At 41.5% G+C, this 19,770-nt stretch overlaps 1 protein-coding gene and 1 pseudogene across 3 annotated transcripts in view; one reads left to right on the top strand and one right to left on the bottom strand.

Moving 5' to 3' along the window:
- LOC131512283 (small ribosomal subunit protein uS2-like) overlaps positions 1-19,770 on the bottom strand; it is a 66,180-nt pseudogene that overhangs the window by 13,540 nt on the left and 32,870 nt on the right.
- LIPH (lipase H) overlaps positions 1-19,770 on the top strand; it is a 52,000-nt gene that overhangs the window by 5,486 nt on the left and 26,744 nt on the right. For 2 of the 3 annotated variants that reach the window (XM_058730737.1, XM_058730739.1), the window contains exons 2-3: positions 13,353-13,720; positions 15,188-15,296. In XM_058730737.1, coding sequence (XP_058586720.1) covers positions 13,353-13,720; positions 15,188-15,296 — 477 coding nt within the window. Of the gene's footprint in view, positions 1-8,906; positions 9,432-13,352; positions 13,721-15,187; positions 15,297-19,770 lie in introns of those variants that run through there. The other variant, XM_058730738.1, reaches the window with a different exon arrangement.

Here is a 19,770-nt window from a genome sequence, read left to right as displayed (position 1 = left end):
GGTTGTCAGTGATCAATCCGAGGGAATCACACTTTCGTCTCCAACTGGGACTCAGATGAAACAGGTCAATCCACGGAAACAAATGTCTGTTTAGTCTCTTGTATCCTAAATAAACACAGCCAGTGGTTAAAGGTTGGAGATGTCCTTCCAATCAAGAGGGCGTTTTGTCTATCCAGTACAGTTTTCTCTGGCAAAGATAAAACAAGATAACAGCTATAAGTAGTTCCTAATCCTGAGAATAAGAGTAGTTTATTTTGCACAGGAACAGCCACAAACCCTCCTCAGAAAGGCTGACTGAAATGGGAGTTTTATTTAACTTCCAGTGGTACGAAATGGAGGTCCATCGGGGAAAGAAAATGAAGCTTGTTTTGATATTGACACAAAAAGAGAAACTTCTGCCCAGTTACCTCCAAAAGACTTTTCATCTTTTCACTCTGAAAAGTTGGAAATTATAGGAACCATTTCTTAAAACAGTTGTATTGAGATATAATTGACATACATGTAATTCACCCATTTAAAGTGTACAATTCAGTATTTTTACTACATACACAGATATATGCAACTCTCACCAGTCAATTTTAGAACATTTTCATGACCTCCAAGAGGAACCTGATACCCTTTAGTTATTGCACCCCTGTGTCCCCATCTCCCTTCATCCTCCAGCCCCTAGCAACCACTGATCTACCTTCTGTCTCTGTAGATTTCCCTATTCTGGATATTTCATGGGAATGGAATAGTATGATTTGTGGCCTTTGGTGACTAGCTTCTTTCACTTATAATGTTTTCAAGATTCATCCTCATTGTAGCATATTGTTGCAGGATTTTTTTACCTCAATACCCGGGGTTCATTGAATAGCTGCTTCGAAGAAGGAACAGGAGGACACAAAATGAGCAGCAGGAAAAAGTTTATTAGAATATAATATCAGAAAGGATATTCGAAAGTGAATGCCCACAGCTATAGGCAAGGGTCCTTGTTTTATAAGGTTCTGGTCAGCCCTCCCATCCCTACCCACTTGTTCCTTCTTAGGCCCTACCCTTATTGGCTTGATAGCTCTAGGTGCTGGGTTGTCCATCCTGATTGGCTTGATTCCGTTGTATGAAGGGTGCTCTATGGCCATATCATTCCTGTGGGTCATAAGTTTTATGATCTACTACTTATTTTTAGTCAGGTCTTTTGTCAAATTCCAGAGGGGAACCTGAGGGGGAGTAGGTGGGTCTGTTACATTCTTAAGAGGAACCTTATGCCTGAGGGAGTTTGCTGTGGTCAGATACTCCCAGCATTGTTCCATAATATGTGTTTTTCCCCACCCAGGGACCTCAGGTTCTAATTTTTCCCCCTCTGCCTAATGAATCCTACCTATCTTTTCTTATCATAATATGGAACTATGAATATTAACTAAAGGATATTTAATAAGCCAAAAAAACCTGCTTAACATAAAGGTGACAAAACATCTATTTGGTCAACATTTTAATTCCAAGAGTAAAGTATGATTATGTTCAGATCTTTTAAATAAAATTAAAAGAAAATTTTAATTTCTTGCTACATTAATTTTTTGAGATTTGGGTTGTCTTTGGTCAGTAAGACTCCCCTGGAAATTTGTTTTCCTAAATAGAAGCCTCATGTCCTTTCAAACCAGCTAGCTTGCAGATCTTAGAATTTTGTGTCCAAAAGGAATGCAAGAGATTAGCTAAATCTCTAAGGAATGAGGAACCAATCTCTCAGTGTGAGAAAAGTGATGGCCCAAATAATTTATTTGTTTTGTCTTGTTAATGACAGAGCCGGAACCAAACCATGTTCTCTGACCAGGTAGAGCACTGTTGCTAATATGCTTCCCTTTTCCAAAATCCTTCCAAAATGATGGAAGGAAAGTAATTGGTACTTACTGAGCACTTGCTTTATAGAAAATCCCACGCTAAGCAATTTACTTATATTATTTTATTTAGCCTTCACAACAACCCTTTAAGATTAGTACTATGTTGGGGAGCAAGAATTTCTTGTACCCTTCAAGGTGCTTCTAGCCAGACCAAGAATCAAAATGACATGAGACAAAAGAAAATCAAATTTAGGGGCGTTTGGGTCATGATTTCAGGGTTTCATGGGTTGGAGCCCCGTCTAGGACTTTGAGCACTGGCCTCAGGGAGCCTGCTTGGGATTCTCCATGTTTCCCTCTCTCTCTGCCTCTCCCTGACTCATATTCTGTCTCAAAATAAATACATAAACTTTAAAAAAAAAAAAAAAAAAAAAAAAGGAAAATCAAACTTAATTTAGTACCTACGGAGAATCCACACAGACATGGAAATTCCAAAGGACAGTCAGGCAAAATGTGGTATATATGTCATTCTAAACAGAGGAGAAGCAGGTATGGGTCTAGGACCTCAAAAGGAAGAAATGAATTCACAGGAAAATTAAAAAGTAAATATTTGGTCATCGTGTTTGCTGGGCCACTCAGAAACAATGGGGTAGAAAGAATTTTGGTCAAAGATGTCTTACTAGGTTCCTCCCTGTCTACAGTACCTACTTTATAACATAAGGTAGTCATCTATGGTGATAGCTATCTTCCTGGAACAGGTCCTCTATCTAAATTCTTTTTAGGCAGTTGAGGGGGAGGTAAAGAGGTTTTCCTGAATCCGCTTTTTGATTGCTTTTTAACTCAAAATAATCTTCATGCCAAGTAGCCCATGTTGGAGTGGACTGCCCTTGGCCCCTGCAACTATTAACCCAACTCATCTTCCACATCATCAACACTATTAATTTTTAAGCATTTACTGTGCACCAGTGAATGCTTGCCTTATTAATTAATTAATTAATTAATTAATTTAATTCTTTTCTTTCTCTCTTCTTCTTCTTCTTCTTCTTCTTCTTTTTTTTAATTGAGAGAGAGAGGCAGAGAGAGAGAGAATCCCAAGCAGGCTCCAGGCCCAGCTAGGAGCCTGACCCAGAGCTCAATATCATGACCTGACAGAAATCAACAGTTGGACTGACCCACCAAGGCACCCTGCAGCTAATGCTTTAGATACTTCATAGACATTATGTCTATTTCTCACAACAATCCTGACAGCAGGGCTAGGATCAGGGTAAAGTCAGTGAGGCACTCACCAGGTGCAAAATTTAAGGGGATAAGGGACACCTAAACTCAATAATCAAGATAAATTATATTTATGATTTTAAAGCAATAAAAATTTTATCTTTCACGATATTTTAATGCAATGTGCAAATGCTATTTTAATATTTAAGTGATATTTTACTGCAAATAATACTATGAATATCATTAATAATGCATTCTCACAATGCATAACAAATGATTTGGATAAATGATACTTTTTTTGGCATAAGTGATATTTTAGTGTAATGTCTTTGAGAGATGAAAATCCATGCAAATAAGTCAATGATGAAAAAAATCAAAATTTTAATAAAGATAGACTGTTTTACAACTCTGTGTTATTGTATAATGGAAAAGGTCATTTCCAATCAGCCAGCCATTCCTGGGTCTGTGCCATGTTCATTTCCTTGCTAGGTGGTTTCGTTTACGAGAGTTAACAATGATATATAAACAGTCTGAATAACAAAGGGCTATATCTATGATCATGGCTTTAAGCTTACTTATTTATTTTGAGAGAGATGGAGAGAAAGAACGAGCTGGGGAGGGGCAGAGGGAGAGGGGGACAGAGGATCCACAGCAGGCTCTGTGCTTACAGTGGAGAGCCTGAAGCAGGGCTCAAACTCATGAACATTGAGATCTCATGATCTCATGATCTCATGAACTCATGAACGTTGAGATCAAGACTTGAGCCAAAGTTGGACGCTTAACCAACTGAGCCACTCAGCTACTCCTATGGTCCTGTGTTTTGACTGACTGTAGAGCTTTTACAAACTTTTCCCACCGATTCAAAATCTGGGAGGATACTTTGATAAGTATATATATAGTTTTTTCTCTTTTGCCTCAGGCTCAATATGGCTCAGCAGAGCACTGCCTGACAGATTGGCATTAGTATGGTCATTTTACACATGTGAAACTGAGGCTCAGAGAGGTTAGATAATTAATTACCTGAGGTCACATAGCTAGGAGGAAATGGAGTTGACTTCAAGTCTAGATCTGACTCTAAAATCCGTGCTTCCAAATCGGATTTGGGTATTATGTTTATGACGTTAGACCAGGTTGGCAAACTTTTTCCATGAAGAGCCAGATAGTAAATATTTTCAGCTTTGTGGGTCATTGGTCAGTTTTACAATCACTCAACTTTGCCTTTCCTTATAACAGGAAAGCAGCCATAGACAATACATAAATGGTCATGGCCAACTTGGCCTGTGGGCGACCATGCATTAGATCATAACAAAATACCTCAGGCACAAATATGTTATTTCTGAAGATGTTCTATCCAGATTTCTTTGACATCCTATCCTACTCTACTCTTATCTCTGGCTGCTCTCCATAGGAGTCTGAATTCCTCATTGGATAGGAGATATCACCCATCCGATTGTTATTTTCCAATTGTTAACAGGAACTGGCACTTCAGAGTAATTGAATTTCAAAATAAGCTGAAGAGGAAAGGCCATGTTTTTCCGGCTTCCAATAAACTCTAATAGAAGAGGTTAAGCTTTAGAAACCAGTTTAACATGTTCTGGGTTACTTGGTTAAAGGCTCTATTAATACTACTTCTGAGTAAACTTGACTTTGTACCAAAACAACACAATAACCAAAAAGAGGTTTGCTTTCTGAATTATTTTAGAAATATAAACTAGAAATTAAATATAAATAAAAAGAACTATATTTATGAGGGTAAAGCAATTTAACAAATTTGCTATTCACAAATATCAGGTCCTTGCATGCCCTCCAAATTGTCTGAGAATTTGGGACCCAACAAGTCAAGTTCCTGCTCTAGGTGCTGGGGCACAATAGTAGACAAAAAACAACACAGCGTTTACCCTCAAGGAACTTAAACTAACTTGTAACATGTCCAAAATAAACTTAAACTAATTTGGAACATAATTCCAAATTAAGATAAATTTATGTCCAAAATAAGATAAATTTAATATTTTCCTTTAAAATGTTACTAATTCTTGAGGGGAAAATAATGAATAACCTTAGGTAGTTTTAAGCAGAGAACATCAGAAATGGAATGCATAACCCATTTTTGTTTGCATATTATTTTGCAGAGCTTATCACCTGCAGACATATTTTTTACATAGTTTCAGTCATAATGCATGTGTCACTTCATACTCCATTTATGTTATAAACATGACATCATACACTATTTGCAGCGTTCAGATGGATCATTCTGAATGACTGAATAATGTGTTAACAGGTTGATATTCGCTTCTTCATGCAACGTTTATTGGTGCCAACTCTAAGCCAGACTCTGTTGTTGGCACAGGGTATATACAACAATGGATAAACAGATCAGTTATCTTGGAGCATCTACACGAGCAGGGGAAATTATTTCAGAACAAAGAAAGAATGCTTCAGGCGTGTGGTAGGAAAAAAGCAAGTAGCATATAAGGGACAAAGTTCTCTAGCGTGGAATTCAATATAAGAAGAAAGTAGAATAAATAATAAATCCTGGGGGAAAGAATACTGTTCGAAGCCCGGTCGTCATTTAGGCCTAGGAATTCATTTATGGATATGAATAAACTTAGGAACTATATTACCCATTAACCCTTCTTGAAAAGGCAGTAATATTTAAAAATAAATATTTAAGACTCTACGTATCGATGTACCCACAGAAACAGAGAGTTTCTGTTCTATTTACTCAGAGTATCTATTCTACCTCCTCATTTTCTACCAAGAAAGACAAGAAAGTTTAACAACGTTCCCTTTCACACCTGCTCTGTTCCCTCCTTCAGAACATACACACACATGTTTTAAACATGTTTATTTATTCTGAGAGAGAGGGAGGGAGAGAAGCAAGTGGTGGGTGAGTGGGGTGGGGGGGAGGCGGGGGCTCAGAGAGGAAGAGAGAGAATCCCAAGCAGATTCCACACTGTCAGTGCAGAGCCTGTCACGGGGCTTGATCTCACAGACCATGAGATCATGACCTGAGCCGAAATCGAGAGTAGGACACTTAACCGACCGAGCCACCAGGTGCTGCTTAAATATTTATTCTGAAACTCAAAAAGGAATCACTAGATGAACTAAAAAGAATTTTGGAACTAGTGAAAAGCAGGAGGTAGACACTGGATCAGTAGAGAGAAGTACTGAGTGTGCTGATACCATCATCATTTTTTTTATTTAAAAAATTATTTATTTTTTTAACGTTTATTTTTTTTTTTTTTTTTTTTTTAATTTTTTTTTTTTTTTCAACGTTTTTTTTTTTTTTTTATTTATTTTTGGGACAGAGAGAGACAGAGCATGAACGGGGGAGGGGCAGAGAGAGGGAGACACAGAATTGGAAACAGGCTCCAGGCTCCGAGCTGTCAGCACAGAGCCCGACGCGGGGCTCGAACTCACGGACCGCGAGATCGTGACCTGGCCGAAGTCGGCCGCTTAACCGACTGCGCCACCCAGGCGCCCCTTTAACGTTTATTTTTTGAGACAGAGACAGAGCATGAGTGAAGGAGGGGCAGAGAGAGAGGGAGACACAGAATCCAAAGCAGACTCCAGGCTCTGAGCTGTCAACACTGAGCCCCACATGAGCTCGAATCCACAAACCATGAGATCATGACCTGAACTGAAGTCGGATGTTTAACCGACTGAGCCACCCAAGCATCCCTTAGACACTGTCTGTCACTAACACAAGGACTAGAGCAGAGTAAGGGAAGACAACTGTTTTGACCAAGGACAGCAGCAGGAAACATGGCAGAAGGTAGAAACGTGCTCCCCAGTAGTCTGAAATACAGCTTCCAGATCCCCAAGAATTCTTGCTAGGGATTCACACCGGTGGATAATGAAGTCTGAATAAATATACCCATGTTTGGAATCTGGAGCAGCTCTGTATGTAGTCTGCTTCTAGCCTACAGTCCACACATTTACATCCCATGAACAAAGATGTGGGTATTTCATATCAAGTTATAAAGGTAAACACCAGAAAAACTAAAGCAGGCAATAATCTTCCCAGTATGAGAAAGAATACATAAACGAGAACAACAGAGTGAGACAACAGGGCAATCCATATGGCAACAGATGGTAAAGCAAGAATGCACTAAAATCAGAAAACATAGCATTACAGTATTAAGTCCATGCGTGTCAGCTGGGGTCCTCCCAGAAGCAGACACTGTCACGGGGCTGGACACACCAGCGATCTACCTGAGGAACTGTGTGGGAAGGACAAAGGAGGTGGGGGCAAGCAGAGAGAGCCTTTCCCCAACAATGCACATCTGACATGCAGGAAAGTAGGGGCGAGGAAGGATTGCACAGGAAGAGCTCAGCACAGTTGTGAGGATCCTTCAGCCAGGCTGATGGGGTGTGTCTGAGCCAGTTATTGGAATCTCACGTGAGGCAGGAGGAGCCTGCCTGGCCTGGCTCTAGTACCCCACTGTGGGTACTCAGTCACTGGCTGGGAGCAGCCTGAGGGAGCCACGGCTTCATGTGAACACTGTGGAGTGGCCGGAGGCACAGGTGACTCAGCCGTGCTCCCTGCAGCAGGGTCTAGTGAAGGCAGATCTGAGCCAGGCACTTCTATGGCCTCCACACCAATTATGTCTGTTAGGCCAATAAACGTGAACTCACCTATTTTGTTTAAAATTTTTTATTATTTTTTTTATATTTGAGAGAGAGAAAGAGACAGAGTGCGAGCAGGGGAGGGGCAGAGAGACGGAGACAGAATCTGAAGCAGGCTCCAGGCCCTGAGCTGTGAGCACAGAGCCCGACGTGGGGCTCGAACACCCAAGCAGTGAGATCATGACCTGAGCCGAAGTCGGATGCTTACCTGACTGAGCCACTCAGGTGCCCCTCATGTATTTTGTTGGAAAGGTTCTCAGATTGGGCCATAAAATAAAACCCAGCTAGATGCTATATGAAAGATCCCTTAAAACACAGGGATTCAAAGGTTACAAAGGATAAAAACACGGTAGGCAAATGCTAACAAAAAGACAGTCTAGTTATAGCTTGTAATATTATTTGGTGGAATTCAAGGCAAATAAAGCACATAAAAATGAAGAAGGATATAATACCTGAAATATTAAGTCTAGGTAATAAAAGTAAAAATCTATGAAAATAAAACTTAATAGTTTGGGAACTTGAATTTGTCCTTCAGTGTAATGATGTTATACTTTGCTAAAGGGATCTTCCATTCTTAGTATTTAAATACATTATTTCACGATGATGTAAAAGAAGATTCTTGATTCCCAGACCAGGTGAAACTCCCCGTTTAATCCTCATTTTATACCATATTTCTTTTAACATGGCATATATCACAAGTTGCAATTTCATACTTGTTTGTGTGTTTTACTTCATTAATGCCTGACTCTCCCTCTAAAATGCCGCCTGACCCAGAACCTAGGAGAAAGTAGACCCTTGTTGGATGAATTGCACATTTCTTCTGAGGATGAGAGAAAATATATATAAAGCTGTTATAATATTTTATACTGAGAGAAAGGAACGAGGAAATCCATTTTTCACTCAGTACTTACAATGGGCTTTTCCAGAGCCCAATGCATGCTTTGAAAAATACATGAAGTCAGAGTGGTTCTAGCAAATGAAAAATAAATATCAACTTGTTCCGGAGGCTCCTGGGTGGCTCAGTCGGTTAAGCATCCGATTTCAGCTCAGGTCATGATCTCACAGTTTGTGAGTTCAAGCCCCACATTGGGCTCTTTGCTGTCAGCACAGAGCCTGCTTTGGATCCTCTGTCCCCCTCCCTCTCTGTCTCTCTCTCTCTCTGAAAAATAAATCTTAAAAAAATCCACTTGTTCTGTGTTTTTGCCTTTCAGTAACTGTCCGTTGTAAAGGGTCTGGTAAAGGCTCAGCAAGTCAAGGAGGTTGGCTGAGCTATTTCATAGACATGAAAGGTGTGGCGGATGTGCTGAGAAATAGCTCTGGCCCAAACTTTACGACTCTTAACTGAGCCTTCCAATGACTCAGATATGTGACTTCTGACACACTGGCCTAATATTGCTCAAAAAAAACAGATCTCTTCTTTGGAAGGGGATCTCTCCCTTCTCCAGTATGACCTCATTTGTGATTAATCTGAAAGCATTCCTTTCTGGGGCAGGTAGGTGGCAAGTGAAAGATGGCATGATTTCCCCAGGCCACCTGGTGAGTCAGTTACACAACAAGGAACAAAGCCCAGTTTTACTGATGGCTAAGACCAAGAGGCTCAGCCCTACCTCATGACACCTCCTGTTCAGTAAAATGACTAATTAAACAGTCAATTATGTGCTCTGGGTCTTGCTCTACAAGCACCAGACAAGTTTCAGTCCACGTTCTCCAGGAGCATGCAATCTACAGGAAGAGAAAAATGAAAGAGGCCAAGAGATGGAGAAAATATTTACATAGGTGAGTGAGTAATTCTGGCATTTAAGGCACAACATAGTGACTGTAGTTAATTATACCGTACTGTATACTTGAAATTTGCTAAGAGAGTAGATCTAAAATGTTCTTGCCACATACACAAAAATATGTAACTATGTGGGTGCATTAACCTTATTGTGGAAATCATTTTATAATGTACGCATATATCAAATCATCATGTTTTACCCTTTAAACTTACTCCAATGTTACTTGTTGACTATATCTCAATTAAGCTGTGGGAGGGGGGAGGACAGACAATTGTAAGCATGCCTCACTGTATATACTACTTGCCAGTGTAGAGCAAAAGGAGGAATATGTGAGTTTGGGGCTCAATTTTTAACCAGTATTTTCTAGGGTGAGGGATTTCAAAGCCTCAATTTTTAACCTTCTATTTGAGCTTCTTCTGCCTCTTCTATTTTGGCACTTCATTCATTGCTGAGTATCCAGAGCCTCTGCAAGAAATTTTAAATAAAAGAATATATAGGGGAGCCCAGGTGGCTCAGTCAGTTAAGCGTCTGACTTTGGCTCAGGTCATGATATCATGGTTCTTGAATTGGAGCCCCACGTCTGGCTCTGTGCTGACAGCTCAGAGCCTGGAGCCTGCTTCAGATTCTGTGTCTCCCTTTCTCTCTGCCCCTCCCTACCCCCCCCCCCCTTAAAAATAAATAAACATAAAAAAAAGCATACACGAATGGACCCAGGTTATTAAGAAAGGGTAGAGGGGCGCCAGAGTGGCTCAGTCAGTTAAGCATCCAACTTCGGCTAAGATCATGATCTCACAGTTTGTGAATTAGAGCCCTGCATCGGGCTCTGTGCTGACAGCTCAGAGCCTGAAGCCTGCTTTGGATTTCTGTCTCCCTCTCTCTCTGCCCCTCTCCTGGTCTCTCTCTCTCTCTCTCTCTCTCTCTCTCTCAAAAATAAGCATTAAAAAAAAAAAAGAAAGAAAGAAAGGGCAGAGATGCCAGGATGAAGTCTGTTCTGAGGCTCAGAATGAGGGAAGAGCAATTCCTGGGTATGTAAGTATAGATTGACTGAGAATAAGGGTCCAGGACAAATGGTTCTTAAATTTCTACTGGAGGAAGACACAGCAGGTGTTTCCCAAGGTACTCCTGTCTCCTTTTGGCCGGTCGCAAGTCAACAGTCTTCTTCTTCTATGCCCTCCCACGAAGAATGGTCATCCATAGGACCTGCCCCCTCTACTGAATAGCTAAAGGACCATCTCCAACTTGCACCTAGGGACTGTTTGTTGTTCCACTTCACCTCCTTCTGGACTCTTCTCTCTCAGCCAAGTAGGATGTAGGAGAGTGTGCCCTAATAGTTTTAAATCGTTTTGGTAATTAAAAAAAAAAAAAAAAACAGTTTTCTCAAACATCATATTGTTGGGTCTGCATGCCAACGTTGACCTGAGCTTTCATTTGATTGAGATTCATGATCATGGCCTTATACAATGTTGCAAAGTAACACTTTATTTCAGTACTCAAGGACCCCAAAGCCCTCCTTCCTTCCTAACTCCTCTTTCAAGTTGCATCTTGATCTTTAGTTTATTTCCAACTTCCTGTTCCCTTTCAAGCAGATTTAAGCATTCTTGCCTACCTTCATTTTCTGATATCAGAACTTGCAACCTCCCTCCTGCTTTGCATGCTACTGATACGGCTCTTGCCCTTTCTTTTTCCCTTTTATTTAAGCTTTTCTTTGACAATAATTTTAAACTTACAGAAAAGCTATAAGAACTTTTTAAAAATACACAGAACACCAATAATCCTTTACATGGACTCAACTACTCCTAACATTTTGCTACAAATGCTTTATCATTTACTGTTTCTCTTTGCCTCTATTTTTTTTTTTTTTCTGAGCCATTTGAGAATAAGTTGGCCATTTAGTTATAAACACTTTAGTTGTATTTCCTAAGAATTCAGATTTTCTCCTACAAAACCACTATATAGTTATCAACCTCAATTAATGTAACGCCAATACCATAATTTTATCTGATTTAGTGTTCATAGCCCAATTTTGTCAATTGACCCAATAATTTCTTGTATAGCAATTTTTTTCTTCCATGGCAGGACCCAGTCTAAGACCAGATAATTGCACTTATTCATCATCCTACCTCTTCAGTCTCCTTTAATCTAGAGCATTTCCACAGTCTTTCTTTGTCATTTATGACACTGATGTTTTTTAAGAATAGAGGTCTTTTTTATTTTTAATTTTTAAAACTTTTTTTCTTGAAAATTTTTTTTTTTTTTTTTTTTTTTTTTTTTTGGTGCCATAAGCCCCCTTCCCTGGCAGCCTGGCCACAGCTACATCACACCCAGCTCCTACAGGTCCTTAAAAAAAAAAAAAAAAGGGGGGCGCCTGGGTGGCTTGGTTGGTTAAGCGTCCGACTTTGGCTTAGGTCATGATCTCACGGCCCGTGAGTTCGAGCCCCGCGTTGGGCTCTGTGCTGACCGCTCAGAGCCTGCAGCCTGTTTCAGATTCTGTGTCTCTGTCTCTGCCCCTCCCCTGTTCATGCTCTGTCTCTCTCTGTCTCAAAAATAAATAAACATTGAAAAAAAAATTAAAAAAAAAAAGAATATTCCTCATTTTGTGTTTGTCTGGTTTTTTCCCCATAATTAGGTTCAGGTTAATACATTCCCCACTGGAATACGACAGCAAGAGGCACATGTGTCCATCTGCCCCTCAATGGTAATGTTTAGTTTGACAACCTAGTCAAGGTGTTGTTCCATTTCTCCATTGCACAGTTACTACTTTCCCCTTACTCGTTAGCAGTCTGTGGGAGGAAGTTTAAGGAAATACACATGTGCTCCTTCTCAAAATAACCACCTCCTCAGTTTAATTCTTGCATAACCAATTTATTATGATGGCTGCCAAATGATGAGTTTCAACCCCAGTGTTCACTCCACATTTACCAGCTGGCATTCAGCACTATACCTTAAGAGTCCTCCTCTCTCTTCCATTTATTTGTTTCTTTGCTTGTTTATCTTGTTTCTTTGCTTGTTTATCCTGTTTCTTTGCTTGTTACAGAATCGTGGATCCGTTGTTTCCCTAAAGGTCTATAGTTCATTACTGTCCTTAATTATTTTGTGCTCAAATTATCCCAGATCTGGCCAGCAGAAGCCCCTTCAAGCTGGCTTTCTAGGTCCTTGTGACATGTTTTTAAACACTCGCTTACACTCTGCCACGACAAGATGTTCCAGCTTCATCATTTGCTTTTCTCCACCTCATCCCCAACCTTTCTCCTAAAGCCATCCTTAGAGCTTACTCAGCAGGATGAATGCTAGGTTGCTTGAGGAACAAAGAAGGATAGGGTCCAAGAAGGCACCGTGGTTCAACTGTTTCAGATGCTACTGAAAGGTCGGGGCAAGGCACATCACGTTCTCCACTGTTGTCCCAGGCAGGTGCTCTAGACAAGGAAAGAGGTGTTTGGACCATGCAGATGCAGTTACTGAGACCTCTACTAGGTGCTGGGCACTGTGAGGGATACATGGATTACAAAACACCATTCCAAGGAAGTGGGCCAGCAAGATAGACACACATGTACGTAAATATCCATTATGCACCCCTGAAAGTGTTTTCATTTTGCTGTCAATGAAACATACACAAGGTTTTGGGGAGTTCTGGGATGAAAGAGTATTAGGGCTGGGAGAGTTGGAGGAGGCTTCATTGGGGTGACTTTTGGATTAGACCTTGAAGGACAGTAAGACTTGGAAAAATGGTTTTCCTGCTGAAGAAGAAGTCACTACTTATGTGTGCTGAATAACGTATGACTTTGCAACTTCATTCAACTAGATCCAGCCTCCTGCTGGGTGCTGTAAAGCACAGAAGGAACTCCAGTGAATGTAGGGCAGCACTCTTGTTTGACGCCCAGCTAAGGAAAGAATTGTCATGCCATCTAATTTTTATTTTCAGACACAGATGAAACATGTCCTTCATTCACCAAACTGAGCTTTCACAGTGCAGTGGTCGGTACAGGACTAAATGTGAAGCTGATGCTCTACACCAGAAAAAATCTGACCTGTGCACAAGTCATCAACTCCACAATTTTGGGGAACTTGAATGTGACCAAGAAAACCACCTTTATTGTCCATGGATTCCGACCTACAGGCTCCCCTCCAGTTTGGATGGAGGACTTGGTACAGAGTTTGCTCTCCGTAGAAGACATGAATGTGATTGTTGTTGATTGGAATCGAGGAGCTACAACTGTGATATATAACCACGCCTCTAGTAAGACCAGAAAAGTAGCAGAAGTCTTGAAGAAATTTATCGACCAGGTGTTGGTAAGAGAGCATTCTCTGACATCATTCAGGGGCAAATTGAAGCTGGCCCATTATCTGGAGATTTGAAACCAAGAGATAGCTGCAGTGAACAGAGGGACTATTTTAAAAATCTGAATAAGCCCCAGGGAAGCTAGACGGAACGCCTAGAGGGAAGGCCCATAGATATGGTTGTGCAAGTTGTGCACTGCACATCTAAGGGAGCACAGCTGTCATTGTACATGTCACAGATCTATATATTTATTATGATATTGTCCCACCAATAACAGTAAAGTGTCCTCAGGAAGGGACATCTTTTCCTAATTCACATAAAGGTGTCTTACGGGTCAGAGAGATTTTTGTCTAGGGGTTTTCTGGCTTCACTGTAGAGAGATTCCTCATCTTCTATAACTATTCCTTTTCCTAGAAAAGCCTAAGATTTACTGACCAGATTATCCAAAAACCAAAACCGATGAACATGGTCTGATGAGAGATTTGTGTGTGTGTATGATTTATATTTTTAGAAGACTCACAAAGATTAAATAGATCTTGAATTTTATTTAGTGATCTATCTCATGAATTGCCCCCCTTTATAAAAAACAACAACAGGGGCGCCTGGGTGGCTCAGTCGGTTAAGCGTCCGACTTCGGCTCAGGTCACGATCTCGCGGTATGTGAGTTCGAGCCCAGCATCGGGCTCTGTGCTGACTGCTCAGAGCCTGGAGCCCGTTTCAGATTCTGTGTCTCCCTCTCTCTCTGACCCTCCCCCGTTCATGCTCTGTCTCTCTCTGTCTCAAAAATAAATAAATGTTAAAAAAAAATTTAAAACAACAACAACAACAACAAAAAGTTACTTTATATCAGGACTATTTCAGAGAGAATTAGGTCAGGTGGCCACTGTGGCCAGAGGGAGCAGAAGTTTCACAAAGCTTTCCACTAAAGACACAGCCCTGGGAAAGTGAATATTAAAATGACTCACGACAGGCTGTCCCAGCAGACTGTGGTCAGTGTCGTCCCCCACCCCCACCCCTTCCTTTCCTTCCTTCTCTCTCCATGGAGAATTCATTAACTGAGCCAGCCTGAAGATAAAGGAGTTTATCAAAATGTTTCTTTGCCCTTCTCCTCAACTGGGAGGGATTTAAAGATGTCTCAGCTTGGTTTCTAGCAGAAGCATGAATAGAGACACCATGGCATAAAGGTTAAGGCACAAGCGTCGAGTTGAACAGACTGGTTTGACTCCTGCTCTGCCCCTCCCCAGTTGCCTGATATTGGGCAGGTTACTTTGACGCTGGGCCTCAGTTTCCGCATCTGTATAATCAAAGAAGAATGTTTACTTTGTTGTTGTGACATTTAAATGAGCTCATAGGTATAAGTTGCTTAGAAATGTTTCTCCAAAGAAGTGTCTTCAAAGTCAAGTTTAGGCAATTTCTCCAAATGTTGTCAACTCCATGGCCCCTCACAATTTATAACGATGGACCTCTTAAAATTCCAGGTAGAAGGAGCTTCTCTTGACAACATTTATATGATTGGAGTAAGTCTAGGAGCCCACATATCCGGGTTTGTTGGGAAGATGTATAATGGGCAGCTGGGAAGAATTACAGGTAAGGTTTCCTGTGAATGGACATGGGGTAGTTGGCCTGGGCGGGATGTTCACTGGGAGATCATGATACAGACAATTCAAGTCTTTGGGTTCAAAGCCAGCTCTTCCAATTACTTAACCTCTCTGAGTGTGTGTCCTTTTGTGCAAGGTGAGGCCATGATAATACTGACCTCAGGTTATTATTCAATAAAATATGTGCAAAACACTCAGTAAGTTGTATATGCCATAGAAAAGGTTGGTGGTAACTTTATTTCTCTTATGGTTAGGAATAACAGCTATGTCCCATGGGGATTTGATCTGTGCTGTCCAAACAGCGATCTTCCTTTCATTTAATCTAATATAGCCTGAACTACATACGTAATATGTTTCCATCCCCAGGCACAGCTGGAATCTCATGATAGGAAAATGAGACGGGAATTTTGATAGAGGGGTGTACTCTCTGAATATCAGCTTTCAGGACAAAGCTAAATGAAAACTCAGAAACAGCAGGTGAAATCCCAAACAAAGGTTTCTTTGCTGGGTTCTCTTGCCTACTGCTCCAGTAACTTTCCACAGCTACAGAGGATGGGATGAGGGAGGCTTTCTGTTTCAGAGACTCAAGTCTTCTCCCCCCATTCATACCCTTCCCAGAATCCATTCTTACACACAGAGAACTATTTTCAATCTAGGAAATCCGGAGGGTAGTAGACAATGAGGAAGAAGAGATTCAAACCAACTATACTTGTGAGGTAAACTTTTAGGGCCACTGTTTCTAAATGTGCTTCCTGGTACCCCTGGGCAAGTGATTCTCTCTCTCTCTCTGTGTCACATGTGCGCGTGCACACACACACACACACACACACATGCACGCGCGCGCGCGCATCATGGATGTCTCCTTTAGCCCTGCTATTTGAGGTCACATTGTTCTGTTTTTCCTGGATATTTTCTCTCACTTTCACACCAGGGGCCAAGGCCTCCCTCATCTTATTTACCTGCTTTCCTCGGGAGGCAGAGCGCTTTTTTACATTTTTCACATTATTATTGTTTTAGACTGCAACATGTCCTTTTAAAAAATTTCATTTCCCTTATGGGATCAAAGGACAGGTAGCTTGAATCTGCTTGTGTCCCTTATCTGTTGGGAACTCTTCTTCTGGTGGGTGGGACTCTCCCTGAGAGTGTGTTAAGAACCTGAACAGCTCTCCAAAAAAAAAAAAAAAGTCCTGATTTTTAGTGTCTGCTGATCTCCATGGTCTGAATACTCTCACCACTGCTGATTTCAAGCTACCAGTCTGACATTAATAACCACAAAGTTTGGGAAGAGATGAGCAAAATCTGCCCTCCAGTCCTGGGCCTGGAGGGCTTCAGCCCACCACTACTTCATTCAGCCTCACCCCCAGCTTGGTTCCCAGCAAACCTGCTCCCATGAGTATTGTGAATGTGAGTGCAGTGTAACCTGCTTTCTGACCGTGGAAATTCCCCAAGCCAGTCTGCCTTCCACTCTGGGCCCACGTGGCCTGGACTCAGCTAATGGTCCACAGCTCAATTTTCTGTGGCCCCTGACTTTCCCATGTCCTCCGGATTCCTCATCCTCTCTGATCCCCAAAGTCAAATCTCAGCTGTTCTCCAGAGTGGCTTCAGGGGTGAAGTGTTCCCCTTCTCTGCTCACCTTCCACCACCTTTTCTGACTGGGTTCACCTGATTGTAGAGTGGGAACTTGGTCTGTTGCCTAAGGATGAAATTCATACCCAACTCCCCCAATTGGATGGTTCTGCTTTTAATTATCTGGCCTGTAATGGCGGCTTTTTTCTTCCATTTCTCCTTCTTCTGACATTTTGTTTTTTCTCTCCAGGCACATCTCCTGGTTTCTCAGTAACTTCTTAGTTTTTCCTTTTTTTTTTTTAATTTTAAGTAGGCTCCCTGCCCAGTGTGGGGCTTGAACTCATGACCTTGAGATTAAGTCTCATGCTCTACCAACTGAGCCAGCCAGGCACCACTATTTCTCTTTAGCTTCTTTAGCACAAGATGGCAGAGCATAAGTGGATTTTAAAATATTCCAAGTACCTACATCACTTGATAATATATCACATTTGCTTCTCAAACTTAAGGGTGTAAAAAAATCTCCTTAGGGGTGCTGGTTACAATGCCAACTTGCTGAATCAGCACTCTGGGGGTGGGGTCTAGAAGTCTACTTAAAAAAAAATTTTTTTAATGTTTATTTATTTTTGAGACAGAGAGAGACAGAGCATGAATGGGGGAGGGTCAGAGAGAGAGAGAGGGACACACAGAATCTGAAGCAGGCTCCAGGCTCTGAGCTGTCAGCACAGAGCGTGATGTAGGGCTCAAACTCACAGACTGTGAGATCATGACCTGAGCCGAAGTTGGAAGCTCAACAGACTGAGCCACTCAGGTGCCCTTAGAAGTCTACTTTTAACCAGACAATGCAGGTGGTCTGAACACCATACTTTGAGAAATGACCATAGAGCTACGCTGTCCAATATAGTAGCCACTAACTAACTACATGTAGCCACTGAGCACTTGAAATGTGGCTAATGCAAACTGAGATGTTCTGTAAGTGCAAGATACACACTGGATTTCAAAGACTAAGTAAAAAGAAAAGGATATTAAAAATCTCAATTTTTGTATATGGAGTATATGTTGAAATGATAATATTTTAGATATGCTAGGTTAAATAAAATGGATTAGATACAATGTATTATTGAAATTAATTCTCCTCTGGGTGCCTGGGTGGCTCAGTTGGTTGGGCGTCCAACTGATTTTGGCTCAGGTCACGATCGCAGTGTCATCGGATTGAGTCCCGAGTCAGGCCCTGTGCTGAACTGCTTAAGATTCTCTCTCTCCCTCTGCCTCTCTCCCTTGCTCACAGGCTCTCTCTCTCTCAAATCAATAAATAAAATTTAAAAAAATAAAAAAATTAATTCTCCTTAATTCTATTTACTTTTTTAAAATTGGCTTCTAGAAATTTTAAAATTATATACGTAGCTCACATTATTGGACAGTGGTGCCTTAGAGAGTTCATGGTGAGGTTGGGGATGGGAATATGAGGCCCCTGAAACTGCATGCAAAATGTCAGCTGTCTGTCCTGGGGAGAGGTATATTTTGGATGTCCAGGGAGAGGTCTAGGACTTTCATCAAATTCTCTAACTGGTTAATACTGTAATAAAAGCCAATGAGGGGCACCTGGGTGGCTCAGTCGGTTGGGCATCCGACTTCAGCTCAGGTCATGATCTCACAGTTCATGAGTTTGAGCCCCATGTCAGTCTCTGTGCTGACAGCTTGGAGCCTGGAGCCTGCTTCAGATTCTGTGTCTCCCTCTCTGTCTGCCCCTCCCCCACTCATGCTCGCTCTCTCTCTCTCTCTCTCTCTCTCTCTCTCTCAAAAGTAAATAAACATTAAAAAAAATTAAAAAGTAAAAGCCAATGAGCACTATCTAGACACTTTCTTGGTGATCTTTAGGCAATAAGAAAGAGCTCCATTTTCTCATTTTGTTTCTAGTCTATAATAATCTCAAAATGTTCTGGATTCAGATCTAGGAGTCCTTTTATATGTCTTCTGAGGTAGCCATTGATTCCACCTCCATTTTGCAGATTAAAAAAAACTGAGGCTCAGAGAAGTAAAGTGACCTGCCTAAGGTCATACAGCTGGTTGGTGCTAGGTTTGGGGCCCCACGTCACATCTGTCTGACTCCAATGGTCTCTGTCCACACAAAATATATCGCTTATTGGGCACTTTAACTGTGATTTTTGGCTGACATTGTAAGCTGATTATTTGCTACGAATTGTCACTAAGGTGATCATATATCCAAGCTCACTATCCCTGTCTCCATTTGTGCCTTCTGTCCTGACATAATTGTCAATAGTGCCCTCATCACTCTCAAATTTGCCCTGGTTTGAATGTTATATAGTAAACCAATTTATCTGCTATAGATCCAGAGGTTGCTACAAACTGGGGCTCTGACTGTTCCTTAGACCAGAAGGGCTTCCTGAGCAAACTCTTTCCAAGATTATGAGTTTCTCACGCTGTGTTGAGGATGTCCTGCCGACTTGGGTGTCTGGGTGTTCATCCATCTCACATCAGTTTCAGTTGAGAACCGACCAAGGAAGAAGAAAAGCTGGAGGGGTGGGGAAGAGAAAGATAAGGAAAGGAGGCAGATAAAGACAAGCCTCAAGGAAGCAAAGTGTTGGCAGAGGAGAAATAGAAAGATTGAGGCTAGAACCAGGGAAGTCGAGGCAAGAATGCTACCTCTTGGATTTTATATCTAACCCCAGGGGATGGAAGATGCTATTTAAAATGTCTTTCACAGGGGGCGCCTGGGTGGCACAGTTAAGTGTCCGACTTTGGCTCAGGTCACGGTTCGTGGGTTCAAGTCCTGCATTGGGCTCTGTGCTGACAGCTCAGAGCCTGGAGCCTGTTTCAGATTCTCTGTCTCCTTCTCTCTCTGCCCCTCCCCCACTCGCTCTGTCTCCCTCTGTCTCAAA

Source organism: Neofelis nebulosa, chromosome 5 (assembly GCF_028018385.1).
Source record: "Neofelis nebulosa isolate mNeoNeb1 chromosome 5, mNeoNeb1.pri, whole genome shotgun sequence".
In the NCBI taxonomy this organism is placed as follows: domain Eukaryota; kingdom Metazoa; phylum Chordata; class Mammalia; order Carnivora; family Felidae; genus Neofelis; species Neofelis nebulosa.
The sequence above is the reverse complement of the archived record's forward strand: the minus strand, read 5'-3'. Positions and strand labels throughout refer to the sequence as shown.